The sequence below is a fragment of the Adiantum capillus-veneris genome, chromosome 4 (genome assembly GCF_014529385.1).
Source record: "Adiantum capillus-veneris isolate H3 chromosome 4, ASM1452938v2, whole genome shotgun sequence".
NCBI classification, from domain to species: domain Eukaryota; kingdom Viridiplantae; phylum Streptophyta; class Polypodiopsida; order Polypodiales; family Pteridaceae; genus Adiantum; species Adiantum capillus-veneris.
In genome coordinates this window covers 150,696,723-150,722,461 of record NC_140934.1, presented here as the reverse complement: position 1 = coordinate 150,722,461, position 25,739 = coordinate 150,696,723, and the positions used below count along the sequence as shown (strand labels likewise).

Genomic DNA, 25,739 nt, shown 5'->3' with positions numbered 1-25,739 from the left:
AAACGATTTGCGGTATGAAGCTACTCAACGACTACCTCGTTACTCCCCTCGCAAATAACCTAAAAAGGTCCGGGCCATGAGCTCAGAGGACTATACAACCAAACGCTCCCCAGACTGCAGTCTGCGTCGCTTGGAGGTTCATGCATACAACCAAACACTCCCCAGGCATCGGCCTGTGTCGTTCGGAGGTTTTCTAGCATACAACGGAGCTCCCCAGACATCGGCCTGCGTCGTTCCGAGGTCTTCAAACATACAACGAAACGCTCCCCAGGCATCGGCCTGCGTCATTCCGAGGTTCAAACAATACCAAACAGTATTTCTTACTTCTCCACCCGGGAGTAAAATCACCAATCATTGAAACCAATATTTAAAACCAGAGTCAAACAATTGAAATCGGCACCAAGACAGGTTTAAAACAGATAGCATCCATTTTAAACAAATTTCAAACAATACTTTCTCAAACAATGTTCAAAAGTATCTAACTTGAAAACAACTAGAGAGGTCAGTCAGGGCTTTGTTCGGACAACCGAACTTTGAGGACAATTGGCTCGCCCTTCTGCATCACGGTGATGGTTCGGTTCCGAACTTGAAGAGTTGCATCATTCTTGTCGTGCCAGGGCATGCCCAAGAGAACATCGCAATTGCCCAACTTCATAATGTGGAAATCGGCTTTTCCATGATAATCTTGTATAGTCATTGGAAGAGCACCAATGAGCGGTATATATTTTTTTGAGTTTGCCCCGTGGCTAGCTCAGCTTCAATTTCTCCACCCTCTGCATCATAATCAAAGTGCATCAGCTTCAAGAATTCTGGATGAATGAAGTTCTCCATAGCTCCGGGGTCAAAGAAAATAAGGGCTTTCAAGCCGTTGACTTTTCCATAAGCTCTGCATAATTCATTTAAACTCTCGAGGTGTATACCATAAATATTGGGTACTAGTCCAATAGCAGGTCTAACCCTCTTGGCCGGAGGTGGCCTCGGGGATCTGTTTGACGTGGGAGCAGAAAGTTGCCCTGAGGACGTTGAGGCTTGCTCAGGACATGTATTGAACGTATGCCCTGTTTGGAAACATTCGAAGCATCGGCCTTCTTGTAACAAGACGTCTCGTTGACGGTGTGTTAGATGAGGCCGTTGAGGTTGGTTTTCATGGGATTCTCGAGAATTTGTTCGTTGTTGCCGGGAGTTCTGGTTAGTGGCCGGAGGTTGTGGTAAACTCAAGCTTTCCCTTCATGAGCTTGTAGCCGACCGCGGCATGGTCCATAAGCTCTTGCATGGTAGAGACTTGTTTGGAGAGACAATATTCTTGCAATGGTAATGGCAGTCCAATGGTGTGGCGCTCGCACTGTTCCTCCAAGGAAATGAACTTAAAGAAGGACACTGGAAGATACACGTCGAGAAACCTTTGGTTATACTCGTCCATGGTTTCGGTGGCAAACATTTTCAAGTTGCCCCACTCTGCCAAAATCCGAACTTCAAACATTGAAGTCATGTAACTACGCGCAAAAACTGTCTTGAAAGCTTGCCAGGTCCTTGGAGCATGCGGTTGTGTCGCGATTGAACTCCACCATTGCATAGCATTATCTTTAAGAAATCCCGTTGCTCGAGAAATCTTGGATTCTTATGTATAGTTCTCCAAAGCATAGATGTTGTCGAATTGCTGTAGGAACTGCAATGCTTTCTTGCGATCTTTTATCCCAGAAAAAGTGAAAAATTTGAATGTCGTGCCGCCATCTTTGAAATCTTTGGGTTGGTTAGGCGCATATCCCGGGTATGGATAATAAGGGTATCCATATGGGCTCCAACCATTGTAGCCTGGTGGCAGTGGCAGTGGCAGTGGCAGTGGCGGTGGTGGAGGTGGGGGCAATGGCGGTGGCAAAGGCGGTTGCATTGGATCAGGGTCAGATGGTTGCACGAAGATTCCCTCGATCGAAACAGACGGCTGAGAAGGTTGCCCGTTGGAAGCTCTTGTACTTATGATGCCGGAAGAGGAGGTACCACCTGGGGCATCAAAGGGGGTAACATGTAGTTCAAAAATTGTTGAAAACTTTGCAGCATCGGAAGATTCTGTTGAGGATGCCGCGAAAGAATGTCGTGAAGCTCGTTGAGTAGAAACTGCAAATATTCTGTTGAATCTCCATGAGTTCCATGTCTTGGGTTCTTTATGGATTTATGTCCTGTAAGACAGAGCGATGAAGACGGGAGCGCGCCCGATGCGCGATGAAGTAAGGGTGGGGGTGGCTACTAAGTCCGTGGTTTGATTGGCTAGTAAGTCCGAGGTTGGGACCCCAAGATACTTCAAGTAAAATTTCGTAGCTCTGTTTGCACTTTTGTAGGACCGGTATGCTTTCAGAAAAGCACACGCCTCATGCTCTGATACCACTGTCACAAGACGGGCACCACGTGCCAATAGAAAAGAACAGATTGAACAGACTTTTAGCACTTCAATAACAATTGAACTGAGAGAGAGAGACGACATGCGACACAGAGTGGCGGAATTCCACCCCAGAGAGTATTGGCCCCAAACCTTGGCGCCCCTTGGTATTTCTTTATATTGCATCAACACAGTACAAGCCGGTACTCCAGACTTTGCACCTTCTCCAAGAAGCATGCTAGAGAATGAGCCCTAATCTCATATTTAAAGGCCCTTGCCCTGAAAAGCAGTTACAGTGAAAAGCTTCAAAGTTAAAAGCAAGTGGTCCAAAAAGCGCCAAAATCTGCCAACGCGATTTGCAGAAATCCGTACAACTGCCACGTCAGCAGTGTCAACACGTTTTTGCAAAAATCTGCCACGTCGGCATAGTCAGCATGAAATGCGAAAATCTGTACAGTTCTGCCACGTTAGCAATCAACGGAAAATCCGGGCTGTGTGTTGGTGGGTCTTGCTTTATTTTAATCCTTTATGTCTCTTGGGTCCCATAAGTTGGTAGGACTTTTTCTTCTGTTGTTGCTTGTTCTTCTTAGGGTTTAGGCCCCTCGGCCGTGATCTGAAGGTTGTCTCTGCTCTTCATTGACTTGACACGTCAGCAATTTGTGACAAGAGGCTAGCCATGCGTGCCGAGGTGATGTCGCCTCCTGCAGAGACAAGGTTGTCCCAGAGTTCCCGCATACGGCGGGTCAACCACATCGAGTGAGTTGAAATCCTTGAACTGGAGGTTGTACAACTCCTGTTCAAGTGTGATTTGTCTGGCAAACAAGGTCTACTCAAACTGGTCAAGAATCCGTCTCCACAATGGATGTGCATGCTCCTCTTTGTTAAGTTCCTTCGTGATGCGGTCCGAGAAGTTCATTATAAGAAAAGTGAAGACTCGTATGTCCCGATTCACCCACTCGTCGATCTGGGCTTGAGTGGTGGTGGAAGGCTGAGTAGCCGAATGGGTGAAATCATTCAACCATTCCCAGAGTCGATGGTAGGCAATGATTGTGCGGACTCGTGTCCTCCACACAGAATAGTCGTGTAAATCCAACTTCATCTCCTCAACAAACTGGGTGAGGGCATAATTGTTGGATGTAGCGTTGGCAGATGCTGACGTAGTCGCATATGTGGAAGTGGCCGTAGTTGCAGAAGACGTAGTGGCCTCCTTCTGGGACTGTTGCTGTTGTCCCTTCTGCTTCGGAGTCGACATGTCGCGTGCTCAAGAGAGTAGTCCCAGAGGTAGATCGAGAAGATCGCAAGTCGTCGATGAAGGTACCGTCTCCAATGCTGTAGCAGTCCAAAATAACCGCTCAGACAACCACCGGATGGTGTCCTGACGAGCAAGGAGGTGATCAACCGCACAAAGGGTAAAAATTCGGCGTGTTGTCCGCCGTAAAAAACACTGGTGGGGGTGCTGAAAACGCTGCTGTAATAGAGATTTCAGCGTGCTTGTACGCCACCGATCGGTACGGGAGCATCATAGAGTGTCAGAGGAGGGGGTTCTCACACTTTTTAGCCGCTCGAGGGGCTGAAAACAGAAAGTATTAAGTACCAAAATGGTGCCAATTGGGTGTAGATACCTGTCCAAAGTGTAGATCTGCAAGTGCCCGTCGGTAGAAGGGTCTCCCGTGCAAGTCGTGGCCGCTCCCGATCGTGCAAGAGGCTTAGCGTTTGCAGAAAACACAGCAACCTCAGAAAACGCAGCAAGTGCACAAAAAACGCAGCAAGATCTGAAAATGCAGGTCTGTCCAGAAAACGCAACCTGGTCTGGAAAACGCAGGCTGATCTGATGCTGTTTGGGGTGCGTTTTTGCTGCTGAAGGGGAGCGCTAGAGAGGAAGGTTTCAGATCAGGCGGAAACTTTTTTTTTTTTTTGACTCATCTATTGACCAATATGTTCAAGCAAGGAGATCTTGTGTTGATGTACCTCTCATATCCCTCTCTCCAAATACTTCATAAGGCATAGAAAGGTTGTTTCCGTAGAAAAACCCAACTGGATATTCTTTGTGCGATTGAGATCTTTCTCATGTTTATCTTCCTTTGGAACATCTCTTGTGCTGGAGTGGGGTTTAATGTAAATGTAGATTGTTATCAAATGATTTTGCTATGTTCCTTTTCCTATCTCTGATTTTCTGTGTACTCTGTATCTCATTGTGTACTTGGTTCTTGATTTCTAAAGAAATATTTAGGTATCTGACAGTACTGGTGCTTCTGATGTTTTTCTTGCTAAGGGAAACTGCACGTGCCACAAATATAGGTCAATGTTTGGAAAGACATGGAAGAGAACTTCTTGGACCTGTTTACAAGGACCCCATCACCAGCTTCAGTGCTTTTCAAACATTTTCTGTTGACAATGCCAAGGTGCTAACCAGTTGTTACTAACATGCATGGAATCTGCATTTTGTGAATGGACCATGTTTAACGATACTGTCTAAGTTGCATTGAATGCTACCCATACTTCATTGCTTTGTAATGAGAAGGCTTTCTAGTAGCCTCTAAGGTAGACATAGTACCCTTTCTCTCCACCTGAGTGACCATCCTTCTATTTGGGTACTTTGCGCTGAATGTGTCATTTGCTCCCACAGGGCCTCTTGCATTAGCGCCTCTAATCTGGTTTAACTGCATTTGTGATTGTCAATGGCAGGTTTACTGGAGTCTTTTGCTTGAAGAGCTGGCTGTTAAGTTTCATGTGGAACCTGAATGCGTATTGGATACAGATAACCTTGATGAATGTCCAGGTGGTAGATGGTTGCCAGGGGCGACTCTCAATGTTGCCGAATGCTGCCTAAGAGCTCATCATGCACGCAAGGATGAAGACATTGCCCTCGTGTGGCGAGATGAAGGTAAGGACGACACTCCTGCAGAAACCACGACCTTCGGAGAATTGAGGGAAAAAGTCAGGTGACCAAATTTGTGTCATGTTTGCATTGATGCTAAACTTAGGATGAATTGAACTTGAATTATTCTCTGCCATGTAACTCCATTTCTTCTGCCAAAATGTAGCCAGGTGGCAATTGCCTTGGAAATCTGTGGTTTTTCGAAGGGGGATGCTATTGCTATCGACATGCCAATGACCATCTGGGCTGTCATCATATATCTTGGAATAGTGCTCTCAGGCTGTGTGGTGGTCTCAATAGCAGACAGCTTTGCAGCTTGTGAAATTCAGACGCGACTCAAAATATCAGATGCCAAGGGGATTTTCACACAGGTTTGTGGGTTGCAGACCCCAGAAACAAAAAATTACCGGCTACTTGCACAAAGTTTCAACTTATCAGCCTGTTTACTGTCAATGGAGCTTTCTTGTTTGTCCCCATCATTAAATATTTTGCTTAATTATGTTATCACTCATGAACAGAGTCTAGAAGTTTACATCTCAGAGTAATAGCTTAGCTTATATACTAGTGATAATGCAAGGAAAAAAGATTCAATAGCCATTTTAGTTGTTAATTTCATGAAAAATATCAAGGGAAGGAGACGACCTTTATACTTGCTATGCATCAATTCTTTATTTCAAGTGATGAAAGGACGCACCTATGTTGGTGAAATTGTTGCCACTAGTACACAATTTTTAACTCTATAAAATTTTGATCTTGATCACGAGCCAAAATGGCAAGTCTTAAATGACAAAGAGGTCTACAGAAAGTCAGCTGCTTCAGTTCTTAAGCTTAAATTCGATGATTATAATGCTGCTGACACTTCAGTAATGATTTGTTTGGCAATCAGAAAGTGTCAAACAGGCTTTTTGTATGGGGAAGGGTCACTACAGTTGGGGACTTTCCTAACTCATACACGATTTACTTATCGATGACCTCAGACATCGTATCTAACAGTCTTGACTGATGTATGAGCTTTGATGATCCATGTAATGTCCTAATATGAATGTTTAATATTGGCTGCCGGTAACAAAACAGCATCAGCTAGCAGGACTCGTTAAGAAATCCAGGAAACTTTTTCACTCTGGTAAGATGAGGACTCCTTTTGTGTATGCAAAGCTGCACTCTTGATCAACTCCTATCAGTGATACCTCAGATGTTTATTTTTGACCTTTTCACCTTACTTTCCAAGCAGGGTGGTCTTGTACGGTCCCTCACGTTTTGTACACGTATGAAGATGTGCAATACTAAACGAGCTAAAATAAATTGAGATGTACGATGACGTCATGTATGTTCAAAATAAAAAAACAAATAATTCTCAAGTCTAAGGCCTAGGCTCTTGGGTTTAAACTTTACTCTTAAAGAAATTTGACATTTGTACAAATTACAATACTACAATGTAAAGAGTCCAGAGAATGAGCATTACATAAACCATAATGATAAGTAGAGAATCGTCGAATTGGCTTGTAAGTGTTGGAGAACAAGATGGAGAGGCATTGCTTAAATAGGAAGAGGCTAGAGCGTGAGAGATGGAGAGCATGAGAGAAGTGGCATCCAATGTCACATGGGCTTCATGTGGAAGGGGGAGCATCCAAAGCTCAAGGAGCCCCAACAATGGATTGTGGAATACAATGAGGACAAAACTGCCTAAATTCGGTGTTCAACAGTCAATGGGTAACAGTCAAAAGGGCCAACGACTAGAAATAGTCAAAATTGCCGAACAGAACGTACTAGTTGTATGGAATGGTACGGGACAGACTGAACGGAACGAGACGTTCTGTTCGACGTACGAGAACTACCTTGTTTCCAAGTAAGCTACTGTTTGAGACCATATGGTTATTATTGATACATCACTTCTGAACCTTATGCCTAGGAACGTTCGCAAGTAGCAGCTTGCAGCATGAATATCAAAAGAGGGACATGTTAAGATTCAAGTCTATCTTTTTGCTTGATAGATAAGGACACATTGTTTCCTCGCTTTTTTGAAGCATGAAATGTATTTTGCTCCGATGTCGTTATTTATAAAAGATTAACTTTAAGTTGTTTGATTTTTTAAAGGGTTCAATGATTGCTAATATTGGGTCTGATCAAAGGTGTCGACCAGAGTACTCAAAAGGGTTTGTTAGGCTTAATTAGGGTGTTGATTTCAATGGAGTTAAATTTTTTTTGGATCTTTTGTAAAATGGTAGAAGATGTATAATAAGGTAATGACAGAAAGTCCTCGTTGATTTTATGGTTGATGGTCGTGTCTGGTTGTCTTTTTTGGCAGGATATCATTGTTCGGGGCACAAAGTCTATTCCATTGTACACGTAAGCGAAGATCCATAACTTGTCAGTCTGTGTAGTTGTAGTGTCTCTTGAAAAACGTCTCAGGCTGGCAAGACTTTATCACAAATTTGCACCAGAACTTGTGCATGGAAGGCATACAAAGTTCATCAAACTACCAAAACGAAAGGAAGTGAATAAGGTGTCTTCTAAATAGTATGGAAATTTAATGATATAGCCATTGTTTGATAATGTATAGCCTTGAGAGGAGAAGGTTGGCCCATGGGCTCCTGCTTTCTGATCTCCAACAGTGGGGCATGTGCAATCTCATGAAATACCTTCTCTGCTTTGCAATTAGCAGCTGCACCCCACACTGCATGAGTCTCCAAGCTCATCCATATCTCCAGCACTGTCTCAATCAGACTTGCATGAAGCAGCACTCTCATATGAATCTTGACTGTCTGGCTCACCTCTTTTTCTCGCCACTCAATAACCAGCCGGCAGGCGCATGATCTTGGGAGCCTGTTAAAATGGCCATGGAGCCCGGCCTCACACCACTGTGCAATGGCTGGTTGATGCTAGTGCACCGCACCCGAGCACTTGCGTGAGTAAGAGGGTTGACATTCAAGAAGCCAATAATCTCTCCTGTTAATGCATTGTAAGCCAGTGAGCCCGTCCCGGCACAATGACTCATCTATCCACAATGGCATGTGGCATGGAATCCCAAAAAGATATACTCTGGACTCCCATAGTCCCAAAACCAGTAGACCAAAAAGTCTCATAACGACTACCAAAACAAGTGACTACAATGCCAAATGTGGCTCTGACACAAGTGATACTCCTGAATTCTGAGAAAATCAATGCATGCTTTGACCAAATATCTCTGACACTCTGATTTTATTTTGGGATCACACCTATGTGGTGATTTGCATATTTTGTATACTAGCTTGAGGATTGTGCCCTTTAGATGTTTAGATTGTTTCTTTGTGATTCAGCGGGGTTCCCTTGAGAGAGCATTTATTGTTTAATTTTTTTGATGAGCATAAGCATGGCATTCTTATAGTGTGCCTTCCTTGTATTCAGGCGGGTTATGGAAGCAGATGGACCCAAAGCAATTGTTCTTCCAGGAAGCGGATCTGAATTAGCTGTGGCTTTACGAGAGGGTGACGTGTCTTGGAATGAATTTCTGGGCAAAGCACTGCAGACGGACAAGTGAGGTTTTAATACTACAGTCTGGAAAATCTGTTTTCTGTCTGAGATACAAAGCATAGAGCTGGCTCTCTATATGCACTGTGCTGTGGCTTCATTGCGGATTATTTGTTGGCTTAGAGAAGAAACCTATGAATGGCCGTGGGTCTATTTCAAGAACCTCCCTTTGAGCAAGAATGGTTTAATGATTTTCTGGACATTAGTGCTCTAATGCATATGTATATCTCAGTATGACCTATTATTGCTGGTGAAATGGGACTTCAAGACACACAACAGGATCTTTTTCCAAACTTGGCTTTTGACCTGACAAGTAGTCATAGGTGTGCTGATGTTTATGATTCTCCACACATGAAAACACGTAAATGAATCAGGATTCTTAGTTAGTGATAGTGACTATGCTTTTGGCAATTTGAACTGTTCATTCTCTTAGGCAATATAAATCACTCAAAAACTTTTGTTGCCTTTGTCTTTCCACTTGCCAAGGGTGTTTCTGAACACCTCTTTAACTGGGGTTTATTATTGAAAACGTTTGTATTTATTGTATATTTCTTGTTGGAACCTCGATGTTACACAGATGCTCACCTTCTGTGTTTGCATTTGTTTATACTTGCTGAAATATGCAAGCAAGAAGCAAACACTGTATGATTGAAACATTATATTGCTGTTCATTGAATCTTGGTTGAAGAGGTTGATTCGCACAAAAGGCTCCCATAATGTGAAGTGATCCTGTCTGAATGTGTGTTCATGCTTGTCAGATCAGGTGACTACAAGGCAGTACCTGTATCGGTGGATGCATTCTCCAACATACTTTTCTCCTCAGGAACTACAGGTTGTTTCTCATGAAGGATTGTTTGATTTGACATTTTCTTTTGCAAAGATAAAGGAATTGACTTTCTACCTTGTAAAAATGTATGACTCTGTGTAGGGGAGCCGAAAGCCATTCCTTGGACTCATCTAACACCACTGAAGGCTGCCGCTGATGCTTGGGCCCATCATGACATTAGAGCTGGGGATGTAGTCTCATGGCCCACCAACTTGGGGTGGATGATGGGTCCTTGGCTTATTTATGCTGCTTTCTTCAATAATGCTTCTATAGCCCTTTACAACGGATCTCCAATTGGACTTGGTTTTGTCAAGTTTGTACAGGTCAATCTCTTTAAGCTTGAAAGGGTCAGAGACAAGTTTCCATGTCTTTCTTTTATCTACCATTTCTTTTTGTAGCAAAGGGCTGGCAAAACATAAAGGGATCGAATTTAATCTACTTTCCATGTATGTGTACGCATGCATGTGAGGCATTCCTGGTGTTAGAATAAGCACCGGAAAACAATTTCCTATGTTTTGAAGAGGCATTTTTTGCTTGAAATGAGACAATTGCTTTACAGAGAGTATTTTCTATGTTTCTTGAGGCTTTTTTTCTTGACATGGGACAGTTGCTTTACAGAGTGTATTTCCTATGTTTCTTCGCTTAAAAAAATGCTGAGCTATTACTAGGTAAATCTGAAAAGGGAAGAAGCTAAGCTCTAAAATTCTTACTACTAATTTCGTTGAATACGGAGATAAAGACAAAATATGCACTAGGCATAGTTGGTAAAAGATTAATCAAGAAAACAATAAATTTTCTCTCTTTTCAGGACGCGAAGGTTACCATGCTTGGTCTGGTGCCCAGCCTAGTGAAGGGCTGGAAACGTGCATGTAATGGCTTTGACTATGACTGGTCAAGTATACGGTGAGTGTGTCAAGTTCATTAGTTGGTATTCTTAGGAGATGCCTAGTCAAAGAAGTGCTTTTCAACTTTTCTGTTGTGACTTTGTAGGTGTTTCAGCTCTAGTGGAGAGGCTTCAAATGAAGATGATTATTTATGGCTTATGGGAAGGGCACAATTCAAACCTGTTCTAGAGTACTGTGGAGGCACAGAAATAGGAGGGGCCTTTGCAACAGGCTCGATGCTTCAGCCACAAGCTCTTTCAACTTTCAGCACTCCCACAATGGGTTGCAGATTGTTTCTTCTTGATTCAGGCGGGATTCCTTTGGTAGGTTCAAATGCTCCAATGGATAGGAATAAATGTGAAGTGCTTGAAAACCATCTTTGCTGTATCGGTTGCTCTGATACCCCAAAAGGCATTGCTGAGACTTTAGTTTTTTCCTAGAACTCCGAAACATTCCAAAATATTGACTTAGTATATGGGGCTTTCTTCAATGGTCTAACCATATGACATTATGCAACAGACCCTTTCATTAATTAAGACAAATGCACCAGATTTACAGCTCCTCCATGGAGTGAGAGATCCACCATCTGCAACAAGGCAGTAGACATCCTCACACCCTCAGAAAGGGTATGTCTATTGCGATGTCTATCCGCATAACTTGCAAATTCTGCTCTCAGGTGGGATTCCCCTAAATCTGCCAAATTCAATTTCCAGCTGGTGTGAGGATGTACGAATTTGACCAATAGCACATCTCAAACCATGAGACAGGTGGGTATCCATGTAGCTCGGGCGAATCACAAAACCATCTTCAGATAGCTGTAGGAAGTTTTCTTTGTAGTCGGCCATCTTCGTGCCCAATTCTTGTGTAGGGTCTACCTATGTCCTCTTAGTATCCAACTGTATAAGATCCTGGCGGATGATTTTATTAATCTCCGTTAGTGTGATTGCCAGTGATGGAGCCTCAAGAGAGTATTGGAAGGGGGGTAATCTTTCCATACTGAACCCGTGTCTCTGAAACCACGAGGGCAGTTGCGCATACCAGCATGATGTATCTCCTTTCATTGCTAATCGTCGAGAGGATTCGAGGGCCAATCTAGTATATCGGCAATTATTTGTATCCCACAAACCATGTATAAAGGACACTGATCTGGTAAGAGCTTCAATTTCTATCGGAGGGGCAGCTGGTTCCGCTCGGCTAATCGCTTGTGGTACGGAGGCCTTGGCTCTAATCATTCGGGAAATCATAGATACCAAAGGTCTCTCCATTGACTTCCAATTATCCTGATCCATAGATGGTCCCCAAATCTGGACCCCATAAAGCATAGCCGAAGCCACCACAGTATCAAAGAGCCAAAGTTTTGTTCGTGGTTCCTGAAACTGCACTTGTGAACACATCCTCTCCAACCCTCCCAAGGCTGCAGAGGCTCTGGACAATCTAGCATCCGCTGCTTTCTTAAGAGTAAACTTCGGTCCTGTAAATACCACACCAAGGTATGTGTATGCATTTGTGTACTCTATTGTATCCTGGCCATATGCAAATGTAGGTGCCGATCTCCTAACCCACTGCAGTGTGGTGTTAAACACCATAACTTTGGTTTTACCCTAATTTACCGACAATCCGCTGTCCTTCGCGAATTTATGTAATTCATCTAACTGCCTCTGCATTCCATCTGGTGATTCTGCTATCAATACAATATCATCTGCATACAACAACAAAGGGATCCATGACCCTGCAAGTTGAGCACCTTTGTCACCCTCTCTATCAATGTAATCTGATACCTCATCTATATACATACCAAATAAAGTAGGGGACAATGGGCATCCCTGCTTTACTCCAACGGTGGAATGAACAATGTGGGAATCCCCTTCTGGAGTACGTACATAACCAGTTACTGACCCGTATAAGGCCATGATCCCCCAAATAATCTCTTTGGGGACCCCTAACTCTTGCATCCTGTGCATCAACCTGGCCCTTGGTACTGTATCAAAAGCTTTCCGAAAATCCACAAAGCAACAATACATCCTTCTCCCGCTTGCTCTTCCTTCCTCAATAATGGCTCTGAGCGTAAGAATATGATCTAAAGTGGAATAACCCCTCCTGAATCCAGCTTGTCCTGTTGCCCTTATACCCTCATTCTCTGCCCATCTACTCAATTTTTGTTCAAGAATGGATGCGTACAGTTGGGTCAATGTGTGACCTACCATAATGGTACGGTAGTTCCCGGGTATCATAGGATCCCCTGACTTGAAAATAGGTACGATAGTAGATAATTTCCAAGATTCAGGTAATCCTTCACACATGACCCGATTAAACAGACGAGCAAGGACTTCTGAAAGTAGATCCTTTGCATGGATCAGATGTTCTGCTACTAAACCCTCACGATCATATGCTCTTCTTGTCTTCATCTTATCAATGGCTTTTTTCAGCATTTCCGTAGTAAAGAAAGTACTAGTAGCAGGGCATGGCTCTAGCGGATCTGGTAATGGAGGCTGTCCAGATACCATATTTAATGATGTTACATATTGACCCCAAATCTGAGGAGAAGTAATTGTCGGAGGCGATCAGTGCTCGTGAAATAAACTCCAGGCCTCATGTGAGTCCTGACTCAAGAAGAGCTGATATAAATCCTTCTCTAGTTTGGCTAAAAATGCCCTTTTCTTGCGACGTACTATACGCAGAAGAGCAATCCGAGACTGCTTATATGTGATGATCCCAAGTGTAAGCTCTTTTCGGACCTGGGTTCTCGTCTCTCTGCATTCCTTGTCGTACCAACTGTTTTGAGGCATGTTCCCAGATCCTCTCTTCTGATCAGGCTGAGTATGTGGGTATGCCTCTTGTGCTGCTCCATGTAGTATCTCTGTTAGCTGAGAAGTAATCTCCTCTACAATATATACTGGCTCGGCTGCCCACATCCTATTATAGATCTTTTCCACATAGATTGAATCAGTCTCTGGCGTGAAAGTATATCTTGTGTGTGTGTGTCTTCTTCCTTTGTACTTGAGAGGCATTGTATTGGAAGGAGATTGATAAGGTCAAGAGAACATGATCCACTGCAATCCCAACCGGTCTGGGTCCCACCTTAAAGTCCTCGATATTAGAAATAAAGCTTGGTGAAGTCATGACATAATTCACTGTATTGGCCCCATGCCTGTGCGGGAAGCATGTGAATCCCCCAGATAAAGGGAAATTCTCTAGACCATTAAGAGAGAGAGAGAGAAATGAAATGTTATATTAACGTCTTCAAAAGGCCATAGTGACCTATGAGACCAGAAAGTTTCAAGGTGGTGGATCTGATACAAAGTAAGAGTAACAAAATAACAACAGTAAAAAACAAAGATATATACTATGGGATCCTAGATTGGTCAATGTGAACTAAGTAAAAAACTAAGCAAAGATGGGCAAAAATGGGCGGCTTGTTGGGATAGCTGAATCACAAGAGATCTAGCATCGGTCGTTGGCGAATCTCATCAATCTCCTCCATGGGTAGTAGTCTGACCGGGCGTTGTGCATGGCCAGCGTGCTCCGGATCTTCTGACGTAGCCACCGTCGATGCTGTGTAGTCCTCCGCAGTCGTGGGCGCCTGGATTTCCCCAGTTCAATCGCTCGGTCGATGAGTGTGCCTCTGGTGTGAGACGAGGGGGAGCTCTGCTGTGGGAGTGGCTCTTGCGGCTGTCCTGTGTCTGCTCTGAAAAAGTCTGTGATCCGTCTTTGAGACTGGCTAGCCTCTCCATTCATCAAGCTATCTCTGTGTCTGCACAGCTCGAGCAAGAACAAAGTTCAAACCCAGGCATCTCTGATCTTCGTATCCCATGACTCTTGAGAGTGGTCCAAAACCCTCTCGGAACAGGCAATGGAAGCGGCCTCGTATCTCGTAGTGGACGGGGCAGCGACATGTATAATGTAGCTCTGTCTCAGGCTCCATGTCACACAAGGGGCATGTCCTGGCCTCTACTGGTACTCCGCTGTATCTCCCAGTCTCAATCCGCAGCTGGTGAGAAGATGTGCGTAACTGGCCAATAGCACATCGCATCCCATGAGACAAGTGGGTGTCCATGTATTTGGGTCTCGTCACGAAACCATCTTCCGTAAGCTGGAGAAGGTGGTCTCTGTAGAAAGCCATCTTTGTGCCCAATTCCTGCGCTGGTTGTATCCATGTCCTCTTGGTGTCTAGCTGGGTCAGGTCTTGGCGGATGAGCTTGGTGATCTCTCACTGTGTAAGGGTGAGAGATGGTGCATCCAATGAGTACTGGAATGGTGGCAGCCTATCTATGTTGAACCCATGCACCTGAAACCATGATGCCATCTCTCCATACCAGCATGTTGTATCTCCTTGTATGGCTAACTGTCGAGAGGACTCAAGTGCTATGCGATCATATCTGTCTCTAGGGAGTTCCCATGTGTGGTTTATGAAGGAGATTGATCTGGTGAGCGCCTCCACCACTAGTGGGGGGCCGCTAGCTCTGCTCGGATAATGGCCCGTGGTACTGATGCCTTGGCTCTAATGAGCCGCGAGATGATAGAGACGAGAGGTTTCTCCATGTTCCCCCATCCATCTGTGCGACCCGGCCTCCCGTGGTGATCCAATGAAGGTCCCCATATCTCAGCTCCATAGAGCAATGCTGAGGCCACCAAAGTGTCAAAGAGCCAGAGCTTCGTCCGGGGTTCCTGAAACTGGACCTGCGAACACATCTTCTCTAATCTACCCAGTGCTGCGTGGGCTCTAGTCAGTATGGTCTCTGCTGCTCTTCTAAGTGAGAATGTAGGTCCGCTAAAAACCACTCCAAGGTAAGTGTAAGCATCTGTGTACTCCACAGTGTCCTGGCCGTATGTGAATGTAGGTGCTGACCTCCTGATCCACTGTGGGGTGGTATTAAACACCATAACCTTGGTTTTACCAAGGTTGACAGACAAACCACTTTCGTGGGAAAACCTACGCAAAGCATCCAGTTGACGTTGCATTCCCTCTGGAGATTCGGAGATCAGCACTACGTCATCAGCATATAACAAAAGTGGAATCCATGTCCTTGCCAACTGTGCACCTCTATCACCATCGCTCTCAATGTAGTCAGAAACCTCATCCACATACATACCGAAAAGAGTAGGAGAGAGCGGGCAACCTTGCTTCACCCCGATAGTGGAGTGAACCGGTGTAGAAAGTCCCTCGGGGGTGCGTACATGCCCTACTACTGATCTGTACAATGCCATGATCCCCCAAATGAGTTCTGTGGCTACTCCCATTTCCTGTAATCTGCGCATCAATCTAGCTCTGGGTACTGTGTCAAAAGCTTTGCGGAAGTCCACAAAGTTACAATAGATCTGTTTCCCATGAGATCTGCCTTCCTCGATGATGGCCCTGAGTGTCAAGATATGATCAAGAGTAGAGAAGCCTCTCCTGAACCTTGCCTGCCCAGCTGCACGCACTCCTTCCTTCTCTGCCCATCTACTCAACTGTTGCTCAAGAATGGATGCATACAACCGTGCCAGTGTGTGTGCAATCATGATAGTGCAATAATTCCCAGTCTCCATGGGGTCTCCTGACTTGAAGATAGGTACGATCGTAGATGGGCTCCAAGTGTCCGTTAGGCCCTCACACATGGCACGGTTAAACATAACTGCTAGAAGCTCTGCTAGTAGGTCTTTGGCATGCATGAAATGCTCCGCGACTAAGCCATCATGATCATAAGCTCTCCCAGTCCTCATCCTGTCAATAGCTTTCTTCACCATCTCAGCAGTGAAAAAAGCACATGTGTGTGGGCATGGATCGGGGGGGTTGGGGATGGGTGGCTGTCCAGGTATTGTGTACAAAGATGATGCGTACTGACCCCAGGTCTCTGTGGAGGAAATAGCAGGGGGGGGGGGGGGGGGGGGGACTGCTCATGAAAGAGCCGCCACGCCTCACGCGAGTCCTGACTCAAGAATAGCTGGTATAGATCCTGCTCGAGTCGAGCCAAGAAAGCCCTCTTCTTCCGCCGCACCAGGCGTCGGAAGTCAATCTGTGACTGTCTGTGAGTGATGTCCCCCAACAACACCTCCCTCTGACGTCTGGCTCTAGTTTGGCAGCACTCCTCATCGTACCACCTGTTTTGAGGCATGCTCCCTGATCGGCGGCTCTGCTCAGGTTGGGTGTGTGGGTATGCCTCTGCTGCTGCATCATGTAATGCCTGTGTCAGTATAGTAGTTAGCTCCTCCAGAGGTCGCCCCGGGTCCTCAGTGCATAGGCGTCTGTAGATCCCGTCCAAGTACATAGAATCCGTCTCCCGTGTGAAGGTGTAGCGAGTAGGGGCTGCAATCCGTGGCGTGTGTGCTACACTGAGCTGGAAGGAGATGGTCATCGACACCAGAGCATGATCCACTGCCACCCCGATTGGTCTGGGCCCAACTGTGAGATCCTGGATACTAGAGATGAGATTCGGCTGTGCCATGACATAGTCCACTATGCTGGCTCCATGTCTGTGTGGGAAGCATGTGAAACCTCTCGCAGCAGGATATCTCTGTAGGCCAATTCAAGATGGCCAATCCTTGTGCGGTGCCCATGTCTATCAGGTGTCGCCCATACTCAGTATATTCCACATCGTGTGATATTCTGGACAGGCCCGTCTCTACAACATCTAGTTCTCTTAGCATCTCCTCTGAAGTATCATAAAACACTGCCTGGTGATGGGCAGTCCTAGCATTGAAGTCCCCTAGGATGATAATGTCACCATCCCTAGAGAACTCCCATATGTCATCATCCAAAATAGAGAAAGGGGATTGTCCTTTGGGTGATGCATAAACTGATGTGCTTGGGGGAAAGTAGCAAATAGCAAGGTAGAGATATCTGCGTGTCTCTGCTTTCAATCCCACCCACATGTATCTAGCTTGCTCATCCCTGCGGGCTATATGTATCAATGGCTGCAGATCCTCTCTAAATAGCACTGCCACTCCCCTCGAGCCCCGTCCTCTGTGCTCTGAGCGTGTCTCCTGTCTGTAGGCTGTCTCCCATTTGTATCCACTGATGTGAGGCATGGATTTCCTAGGGGCCTGGTGTGTCTCAGAGTAAAAGATGATGTCTCTTACAGTAAAGCTATCCTCAAAAGCACCCACATCAAGACGCATAGATCCATTACAGTTCCAGGCAGCCACTTTGAGTGTGGTCCCATAAGTCTCGCACCGTCATGTGGAGCGTCGCTCTAGTATTACCACTTTTCCATCTCGGTAAAAGGCAATCTTGCCTTTCCCCCTTGCTGCTCTAATCTCCGGCATTACTTCCTGCATATGAGCGATCTGCGAGAGGGTGAGATCATCCCCGAGAAAGATGCCAGTCTCTTTAAGAGTTGGTCTTGAAGGACTTCTTCGCTTCCCTGGAGGGAAAACGGAGGATGAGTGCTCTTTCTTTTGAGGTTTCTCCACTGCTTCCATTTTTCTTTATGTTGCCCACTCTCCATGCCTTTGTGTGCGTCGGCTCATGAACCCCCATCAAGGGTGTGAGTTCTTTTACTTCTTCGTCCACATTGCCTTTGTCTTTAAGACCGCAGATTCTCACATGTAAAGCGCGCACCCTTCTCCTCTGCTCCTCCTCAAGTGTTTGATTAATGATGTTGTTGGGTGTGGACGTGGGCGTTATCTCCTTGCCTTTCCCTTTCTTGGCCACCTTGATCCATTTCTCGGCTTCGTCCGCCTTCTGTTGAGTTTTGGTAAGAACATCCACCCAAGAAGTCGTCATTTCTTTGTGCTGCTCTTCTCCCTCTTTGATGGCCCGTACTTGCTCCTTGATCGTGTTGGTTTCTTCGATTATTGAGGGTTGCAGTTCGCCCTCTTCCAGTGTGTTTCTTGATCGTACTTCGGCGAGATCTTTCTTGAGTGACGCGATCTCTTCCTCTTGGGTCGTCACTCGGTCTTCCAGCGTGCTTATCTTGCTCTCTTGGATCAGCACGCGTCCTTCGAGCATGTTTATTGTACCCCAGAGATTGCGGTTCATCTTGGTAATGTTCTTTGTCATTTCCTCTTTGCATTTTTGAATGGCATCATCCTCTAGGGGGTCGGCTTTATCGTTCATCTTCCTCATGCTTGATCGCTGTCCGAAAACGAGGCCCTAAACGCACGTGTGCACCCACACCAGCATCGGGGCGCGGTAGCTGGGCGAGTGGGGGAACGCGAGGAGGTATGGCAAGGAAGGGGCAGTGGTAGAGTACGGACGAGAGAGAGGGAGAGAGAGAGAAGCGATAGAGTACGAGAGAGAGAGAGAGAGAGAGAGAGAGAGAGAGAGAGAGAGAGAGAGAGAGAGAGAGAGAGAGAGGGAGAGGGGGGGGGGGGGGTTAAAGGGCGATAGAGTTAAAAGTTAGGATTAGAGTTAAAGTTAAATAGAGTCAAAAAAGAGTTAAAAAGAGAGAAAAAAAGAGTTAAAATGTAAGATGTAAAATTGTAAGGGGGGGGGGGGGGGGGGGGGGGGGGGTTTGTGCGATAGAAAGAAAGAAGAGAGAGAGAGAGAGAGAGAGAGAGAGAGAGAGAGAGAGAGAGAGAGAGAGAGAGAGAGAGAGAGAGAGAGATTGAGATTTTTCAAACGTTTATGTAAGGCCGAAGTCGGCCTATGGGACAAATCAAATATACATGTGTGTATGTCCTCCATCTATCGGAAAAGACAAAACAATCCAAACTGGTACAAAGTAAGGATAAGGATAAAAACCTTGGTTTGTGATGGGATCTATGGGGGGGGGGGGATGTAGCTCTAGTATTAGGTGTATCTGCATGTCTATATGCTCAGGTAGTACAACCATGCAAATGCATCACGCTAGCTAGCTCCATCCTGTGCCAATAGGAGGGTGTAAAATGGTACATGGGAGGATCGTGAGCAAGAGTTGCTCGGATGAACGTAGCTGGGTGAGCCGTCATCTGGGTTCGTCTCTCCTTAGCTCGACGGGCTTGAGTCTGGATCTCCTCAATCTGTCTGCGGTGGAGTCGTGGGTTCCAACATCCAGAAACACGTGGGCGTCGTCTGGCCCGGCTCATCTCAGCCTGTTGAAGAGTCACTCCCCTCGGTGGATATGGGAGTGGAGGGGGTGTGGTCCTCTAGAAAAATTTGTAAGTTGAGACTATCTCCCCCCCTCCCCCTCCTCCCGTGTCTCTAAAGGTGGCTGTAGAAGTGTCTCTGTGCCTCTGAATCTCCAGCAGGTAGCACCCCAACTGTCTCTGATCTAGAGAGTGCATGATTTCGCGGAGGGTAGGCTGCCCTTTGAAAAGTGACTTGTATCTGCCTCTAATATCATCGCAAGCTCTGCATTTGCAAACAAATTGCTCCTCACTCTCCACCTCTCTGCATACTCGGAAGACTCTCCTTCCTGGGAATGTCACGAGCCACCTCTGTCTCTAGCCTGTGTGATGATACTCTGAGCTGACCAATCGCCACTCGTGAGCTGTGTGGTATGTAAATGTCCATATAGTGGTCGTTATATGGACCCGTCCTCCAGTATGGTAAGGAAATGATCTCTGTAGTGTGACATCTCCCCCTAAAGGGGAGATGTAATCCAAGTCTGTCAAATATATAGCTGCCAGAGATCCTGTCGGAGCACTTATGTTTTTCTCACTATGTGAGAGATGAACCTGGGGTGAGTTGGGGTCATACTCGAAAGGTGGAAGATTTTCAAGAGCAAGGTCATGTGCTACGAACCATGCTCTAACCTGTGTACCAAGCTCTATCATACCCAGATTCTGCTATCTTAGAGAGAGAGAGAGAGAGAGAGAGAGAGAGAGAGAGAGAGAGAGAGAGAGAGAGAGAGAGAGAGAGAGAGAGAGAGAGAGAGAGAGAGAGAGAGAGAGAGAGAGAGCCCCACACAGTTTTCTCAGCTCTTGCCCTCTTTCTTGGGGCACTCATCGGGCTGAGATGTGCGGTGACTCAGAAGGGCCATTGCGGGTGCAGCTCTACCTTATGCATCACAAGAGAGGTTGTGTTCCCTCTTTAACAGGCAGTCGCTCTCAACCTACCCATTCCTTTTTCCTTCCATTCCACGCTGCTCAGGAATGGTCCGAGGATCAGGTTCTACATTTTGTGCGGCTCAGCTTCATTTATGGTTGTCTACTTCCGCTCCTGATGTTTTGTCTCCTCACTACCCTTCATGTATTGGTGCTATGGAGTGGAGTGATGTTTATGCTTGCTATTCATTGCCTATGGTCATTCATGTATCCTCAGATGTCGTGCTTCCTATGTCTATGCGCATTTGGGGTGTCAAAGCTACAGCATCGGTAATGCAATGTAAACAAGCTGAGGTCCGCAGTTGGTGCAATGAGACACCATATCTTAGAGAGGGCTTGCGGGTTGCTTTCCTACCGCTTGAAGCTCACCCCTTGGATGGCCCTGCCGCCTCCAAGAAGATGCGCAGTTAGTCAGATGCTATACAAACTCTTTCATGCAGTCTATGGATTTACATGTAGTTTCTTGGAATGCTAATGGTTTACAGACTTCTCGGGTAAAAGGTTCCAGTAAGCTTTTACTCCGCAAAGATTTACACGCTCATGTAGTGGGCACTGTGGATATATTACTAGTATAGGAGCATAAGATTGCCACTCCTTTTGGCAATCTCATGCCCTCGGGCGCCCGCACTTTTTGGGAGCCTGCTCTGGGCCTTCATGGACAGAGTTGCGGTGTATGCATCTCAGTGGGGCCACGTTACTTGGTCTCAGTTCAGCAGCATGGCACACTTGTCGCTGGCAAAGCAGTTTATGTTTCTATTCGGATTCGGGAATCTATCATTGGTTTTATGTCAGTCTATGCACCCACTACCCCTCGGGAAAGGGCTACTTTTTGGTCCTCCTTGGCTGCTGTTCTACCTGCTGTAGACTCTTGGGTTGTTGGAGGTGACTTCAACAACGTTGAGAGCGACTCTGATTGGCGAGCCATCACACCTCCAATTCTATCATCCATTTCTCCCGATGAGCAGTCCGCTTGGGATCGATTTCTTCTAGCTATTCAAGGTGTTGACGCCTGGCACATACCCTCTTTTGGTCACCACCCTGCTACACTTCATTACTCTTGGGGGTTTCACAGACAGTAGGGGAGATTATTAGAGCGACTTGATCGTTTTTACATTGGCCCTTGGGCAGCAGCTCTAGGCGGATTTACTACTATATGGAGAGGGACCAGCCTCTCAGATCATTTACCCACCTCATTGTTTATCTCCTTCACTAGATCCTCTGCACAGAGACGAGGCTGCCGCATCCCTGATAGTGTTCTCACCACTCAAGTATTGCAGCAGCAGATTCGTGACTTATGGTCCACGAATGCTTCTTATTGTGGACCCCTTGGAGAGTTTCTTGCTCATTGCATTACTCAGTCGAGTATTTATTGCTGTGAACAGACTGCTATTATTCATCGTCAGTTGAGAGTACGCGAGTCTGATCTTCACATCCCTCTTGGTTCCACTCAGCGCTTGCTTGAGGAGTGGCCTCGGGATGCTTATCTCGCTGCTAGACAGACAGAGCTCACAGAAGAGATTCGTTGCGTACAGGAGGCTAGGTCTGAGTTCACTCATCATGCTTCAGTATCTCATTGGATAGCTAAAGCTGATCGAATGAATAAAGACTTCTTCGCTGCGCATAAAGAGCGCCCTCCTGGCACCACCCTTCGGACTTTGTGCGATGCTAAGGGGACACTACATATGCATCTTGATGTTATTCTTGATATGTGTGCAGATTATTTTGAGACATTGTTCACTGCTGATGTATGCACTACTGAGGTTTTACTTGCCCGTGAGCAGATCTGGCAGCACACTCGACACCGTTGTACTGACACTATGGCAGAGATCTTGTTGGCACCCTTCACACTTGCAGAGCTCCATGCTGCTATAGAGAGTCTTGATCCATCCTCCTGTCCAGGAGGGGATGGCCTCACTAGAGCTTTCTTTTTTACATATTGGGATGTATTGCATATACCACTGCTTCGCGGTTGTCAGGACATCTTTGCATCAGGATATATGCATCCGGATCTTTGTTCAGGTCTCATATCTCTTATTCCGAAGGGGGGTGACACCACTCAGCTCCTACAGTGGAGACCTATTACCCTACTCCCTTCGGTCTATAAGATATTAGCGTTACTGATCAGCCATCGCTTGTGGCCGTTCTTACCAGATATTATTCATACTTCTCAGACAGGCTTTGTCATGGATCGATGCATCCTGGATAATATCTTCACTTTTTATGAGGCAGTAGAGTGGGCGAGATCATCTTCTGAACCTCTCGCTTTTTTCATCCTTGACTTTGAGAAAGCATACGATCGTGTTGAGTGGGACTTTCTCGAAGGATCTTTAGCCAGGATGGGTTTCCCTTTGAGATGGATCTCAGGCATTTCCGCTCTCTTCAGAACTGCCAGCAGTGCTATTACTATTGGTGGCCGTGTCAGTCGCAGTTTTGAGCTTTCTCGATCTGTCCGTCAGGGATGTCCTTTAGCAGCATATCTGTATCTGTTTGTGGGAGAGACTATGTCCGACTTTCTTCGTGCTCAGAGTCATGCATTTCGTGGCTTGACCATGCCAGTACCTACAGCTCCAGACCTTATCGATCAGGAGTTTGCTGATGACACTATGCTCATGTTGCGCTATTTGCTAGCTGCTCTTGACGCCATGCGGGAGGCCTTTTTTTTGCATTGCCAGTGGTGCACGCATTAACTGGCATAAATCCTATGGGTTACTGGTTGGCAGTGATGACATACCTACTTGGGGGGTAGCTGATGGTTTCACATGGCTGCAGCCGGGTCAAACATGCAGATATCTGGGCTTTCAGGTTGGATTTGATGTTTCCTCTCAGCAGCAGTTTGCACCCGTACTACAGTCTATTCGCAGGAAGCTATGCCATTGGTCTTCACGTCATCTGTCGTTGGCTGGCCGTGCATTGGTCGCCAACCAGGTCATTTTGGCTACAGTATGGTATACGGCCTCTTGTTGGATGCTACATTCCGGTGTGATAGCTCAGCTCTGCCGACTAGTGCGGAACTTTTTATGGAGTGGCACAGATGGGACTACTGATACTCGTGCTCGAGGTCGCTGATACTCGTGCTCGAGGTCGCTGGTCCACGATTATTCGTCCTAGGTCAGAGGGAGGCCTTGGCATTATTGATCCAGAGTTACAGAGCCGCGCCCTTCTTACCAAGCTTATTGTTCGAGGTCTTTTTCCCGGCCAAGAACCTTGGAAGATGCTTCTTCATGCCGCTCTTTGCACAATGACTCCACGACTCGGCACTAGAGACGGTCATACTTGGCATACAGGGTATCATTTTCTCTTTACGGATGCCCCCTTGTCCACCACCACCCTCTCACCCTTCATCCGATCGCTCCTTCAGATTTGGGTTTCCATGCGACGGGCTATCATACGCTCACCTCCCTCATGTCGTGAGGAGATTGAGCGCCAGCCTCTCATTTGGAATGCTGCAGTTCTTGATTCTTCGGTTAATCCACCACGTCAGCTTGGAGAGAGGACTCACATTGATTGGGCTGCTTGTGACATTGGCCCTGCTGCCTCTATGCAGTTGTTTCATGAGACACGTATGCTGAATGCAAATTTTGTGGCAGAACATTATGACATTGGTCGCGGGGTGATAGACAGACTGCTTGAGATTGATTCTGCCGTTCCTTCACAGTGGGATGCAGTCATGCGAGGCACGGTTCAGATGCCTCCCCATTGTGGCTGGGAAGGCCTCTTTGCTCAGAGCACTCTCTTATTAGTTCGTTTAGACACCATGCTGTTCACAGTTGATACTGACTACTCTCAGGGGATTCGTGCTAGATTGACATATGATGCCACCTCTCCACAACTTGTCTCCCCCGGCGCTCGATGGGAGGCCATACGAGTAGTTGGCTCACGTGAGAAGCGTCGTTGTGTTGACCCCCGTTTCGCTTCCGCTGATGCTGCACTTTGGAGGCTTTGGGTGTGGGAGGGTCGTGCCCTATCTCAACTTTATTGGGACCCAGGAGAGTGGCATTGGCCTCACTCTGACCCCACCGGTGCACCTTTATCATTCTTTGAGTACACTGTCAGGATTGGAAGGTTAGCATTGATGAGACAGCAACCAGAGTAGCCCACTCGTATGCGTTTCTGGTTACATTCAGGCCTCTCCCATGCCTATCTGCAGCAGTTTTGGTCCGCCATCTTGGATTTACATGCGGCTCGTCGTATTTCTTTTTTCATGTGGATGATTGCACATGCGGGACTTCCAGTTGGGACTTGGCTAGCTACTATGGGTCATGATCCGTTATGTACTCGCTGTCCTTTGCGACTACTTGAGTCACCTGCACACTGTCTTTGGTCATGCTCAGCTTCCCATGTAGTGTGGCTTGCAGTTTGCTTTCTACTCAGCAGAGCAGGTGTTCAGCATGGATTTATCACTTGGGGATCTGTCTCATGGTTGATGCCGATGCCCGGCCCGCATCTTTTCTACGAGGGCTCAGCCACAAATCCAGCCTTCATGCTTACCTCGACTGGTTATCGGCGAGGGACTTTGGCTATTTGATACCACAGATTGCTTGGCAGGGGGATTCTCAGACACGTGATGAAGTTTTTTCAGTCATCACTAGTATTACACTATGGAATGTTTGGAGAGCTCGTTGTCTTCACATTCTAAGTGCGGCTCCAGAGCTCCTTCACGATACCCTCACTGCCATTTGGTTGGACATCATTCACACCCTGATTTGGCAGTGGGATTCTTCCTCAGGTACATCTCGAGCAGCCGAGGCTCGCCGATTTGCCTTCCTTTGGCGTTGGGCTCGATCCCCACTCTTCTTCACACTAACAGGTGGCCAGATTACGTGGCATTATGTCCCTCCTCGGTGGTTTCTCCTCCACTCATCACACCGACCACCATGAGATTGTTCTAGTCGAGTAGTCACTAAAGGGGCTCTCCTCCTTACATTCAGCTTGTACACCCCACGTGATAGGCTATTTTGGCATCCGCTGGGGATTATATTGTACTCAGTAATATACAGCCCTGACTTTTTCCAAAAAAAAAAAGAGAGAGAGAGAGAGAAATGAAATGAAATGTTATATTAACGTCTTCAAAAGGCCAAAATGACCTATGAGACCAATCAGTTACAAAATAGTGAATCTAATACCATGTCTGGGTACAAAAGAGAGAGAGAGAGAGAGAGAGAGAGAGAGAGAGAGAGAGAGAGAGAGAGAGAGAGAGAGAGAGAGAGAGAGAGAGAGAGAGGTAGCTAAATCACAAGAGTTCCAGCATCGGTCGTTGGCGGATCTCATCAATCTCCTCCATGGTCAGTAGTCTGACCGGGCATCGTGCATGTCGGGCCAAAGTGATCC

The 25,739-nt window shown here is 46.3% G+C and overlaps 1 protein-coding gene across 1 annotated transcript in view; it reads left to right on the top strand.

Moving 5' to 3' along the window:
- AAE17 (acyl-activating enzyme 17) overlaps positions 1-25,739 on the top strand; it is a 101,210-nt gene that overhangs the window by 24,194 nt on the left and 51,277 nt on the right. The window contains exons 2-10 of the mRNA XM_086511268.1: positions 4,644-4,773; positions 5,057-5,313; positions 5,416-5,620; positions 7,555-7,595; positions 8,634-8,762; positions 9,515-9,588; positions 9,685-9,905; positions 10,391-10,485; positions 10,573-10,789. Of these exons, the coding sequence (XP_086367394.1) occupies positions 4,644-4,773; positions 5,057-5,313; positions 5,416-5,620; positions 7,555-7,595; positions 8,634-8,762; positions 9,515-9,588; positions 9,685-9,905; positions 10,391-10,485; positions 10,573-10,789 (1,369 nt within the window). The remainder of the gene's footprint in view (positions 1-4,643; positions 4,774-5,056; positions 5,314-5,415; positions 5,621-7,554; positions 7,596-8,633; positions 8,763-9,514; positions 9,589-9,684; positions 9,906-10,390; positions 10,486-10,572; positions 10,790-25,739) is intronic.